Here is a 1936-nt window from a genome sequence, read left to right as displayed (position 1 = left end):
AACGTGACGGGGAGACGACAAAGTGAGGTGTCGCTTGGGGGGGGGGGGGCGGTTCAAGGTCGGATGACCTTAGGGGCAGTTTGACACTTGTCGAGTTCCACGGAATGACGACAATCAGAGGATCATGCGTTCCGATATCAACTTGGGACGGATCTGGTATGGCCTGCGCCGCGGTGACAAAAACAAAACCAAGGGCCACAGAAGTCGGATGGCAAAGTTTCGGCCACACAGACGCACACACACACACACACCCGACACAATTCGGATGCCTCCCTTGAAGCAGCCGGGCGAGCAAGCAAGGCAGCACAAGCAAAGGGCGAAACGCCGCCGAGTCTGTGCAGCAGCAGCAGCAGCAGCAGCACAGGCGGCAGTAGTCAGAAGTGCAGAGTCGTCTGCCGAGAGCGCGCATCCTGTTGTCTCACGCGCCGGCCGTCCCGGATCTGCATGTCTCATGGCGGGTGCCGCAAAAAGTAAAGAGAGGTGGCATCTGCGTGCGCGTCTATTGCTCCCACAGCCTGCTTCACGTCTCACAGGCACTGCTGTACCACGGTGAGTTGAGCCGTCTCGGGGCACGTCTCACTGGAAGGAACCAGGATCAGGGCGCAGGCGCTGTATTTCGGCGTCCTTGGGGCGCCGGAGGGGCTGGTTGGGGCGGCTCGGGGGCCAATGGGTCGTGGCTCCGGCAGTTGGCGGTCAACACTTGTGCGGCCCACGTGTGCTGGGGGCGAAGATGGGACAGCGGCTAGTGTTCTGGCATTTTCACGACGAAGGATCAGGCTGAACATGGCTTTGTGGAAGAAAAGAAAGGAAATTTGAGGAAATGTGTGTGTCTCCCTGCCTTAGGGCTTTGCTCGTTGGTTGGGTCGACAGAAAGTGGTGAGCCGTGATGCTGCATATACCCAAACGTGCCCTTAGGCCACCCCCTTCACGACGATGACCTGCATGGAAAAGGCAGGTTGGGTTTCCCTGCGTTGGCAAAATGTCGAGGAAGCCAGCTGAGGTTCCCCAAAACCCTTCCGAAAAAAGAGCAGGCTGAGCTGCAGCGTCAGAATGATGAGTTACGATAGTCACCATGTATTCTCCTCGACGACGCTGCAGTCGCTCTGAGAGTTCAGGCCAGTCGTGCTGCCACCACCCATCACCCCCCTCGACCGGGCCTCAGTGAGCTCCAGTGAGTCCAGTCGAAAGTCAAAAGGGCCTAGGACGACGGCTCCCCCGCCGGGAGGCCTGCATACCCTTCCGGACCCGCCTGCCTCCAAGCTTCCGCGTCCTGCCCCCTGCTGCTGGAAAGTCACTACATGGTACTGTACAGTAGTAAGTCAGGCCACCAGAATGCACACAGTAACCCTCTCGCCCGCGGCTATGAGGCGATCACTACTGTAGCCTGCGGGACCCTTGCCTGACCTGCCCGTCCTGCTGCACACGCCCCCCCCCCCCTTCTCTTCCCGCTCCGCCCGCAAAAGCCGCGGGCCGCAGGACTGCCCCTCTTCTGCTTCTCTCTTCCCCTTCCATGTCATGGAACTGTCAATCACCTTGCCCCGCTCTCGTGAGCTGGAGGGGCACGAACGTACCGACGTGTCGTGTCGTGTCGTTTGTTGCGTTGTTCTGCTGGCCCATGTTGTCTCGTGTTGAGAGGTTGAGAGGGGTCGCTGAGGGGTAAGAATCCGCATCCAGGAGGGGGGCCCAAGCCCACCTCTCTCGCCCTCTCTGCCCTGATTTTCCGTCGTTGTTTCTCGAGGCAGCCCCCCCCCCCCCCAGCTACGCCAGGTACATCATTTTCAACTACAACTTCCCAAGAAGCATGGTCATTGTGACACGCGCCCGAAAGAGCGCGCAGAAGGGGTTGCCGTGCGGCACGGACTCCAGGCACATTACGCGCCGGGGCAACCCACCCCCTTTTCCGGGGAAAGGAAAAAGAAAAGGGCCAAAAAGGGAA

At 59.8% G+C, this 1936-nt stretch overlaps 1 protein-coding gene across 1 annotated transcript; it reads right to left on the bottom strand.

Moving 5' to 3' along the window:
- Nucleotides 1-527: 527 nt before the first annotated feature.
- Nucleotides 528-785, bottom strand: VDBG_09246 (predicted protein; the record flags this gene model as incomplete). Its single annotated transcript, XM_003000705.1, has 1 exon — nucleotides 528-785. The coding sequence occupies one exon, from the start codon at nucleotides 783-785 to the stop codon at nucleotides 528-530; it is 258 nt and encodes an 85-aa protein (XP_003000751.1).
- Nucleotides 786-1936: the final 1151 nt, after the last annotated feature.

Source organism: Verticillium alfalfae, genomic scaffold (assembly GCF_000150825.1).
Source record: "Verticillium alfalfae VaMs.102 supercont1.14 genomic scaffold, whole genome shotgun sequence".
In the NCBI taxonomy this organism is placed as follows: domain Eukaryota; kingdom Fungi; phylum Ascomycota; class Sordariomycetes; order Glomerellales; family Plectosphaerellaceae; genus Verticillium; species Verticillium alfalfae.
The sequence above is the reverse complement of the archived record's forward strand: the minus strand, read 5'-3'. Positions and strand labels throughout refer to the sequence as shown.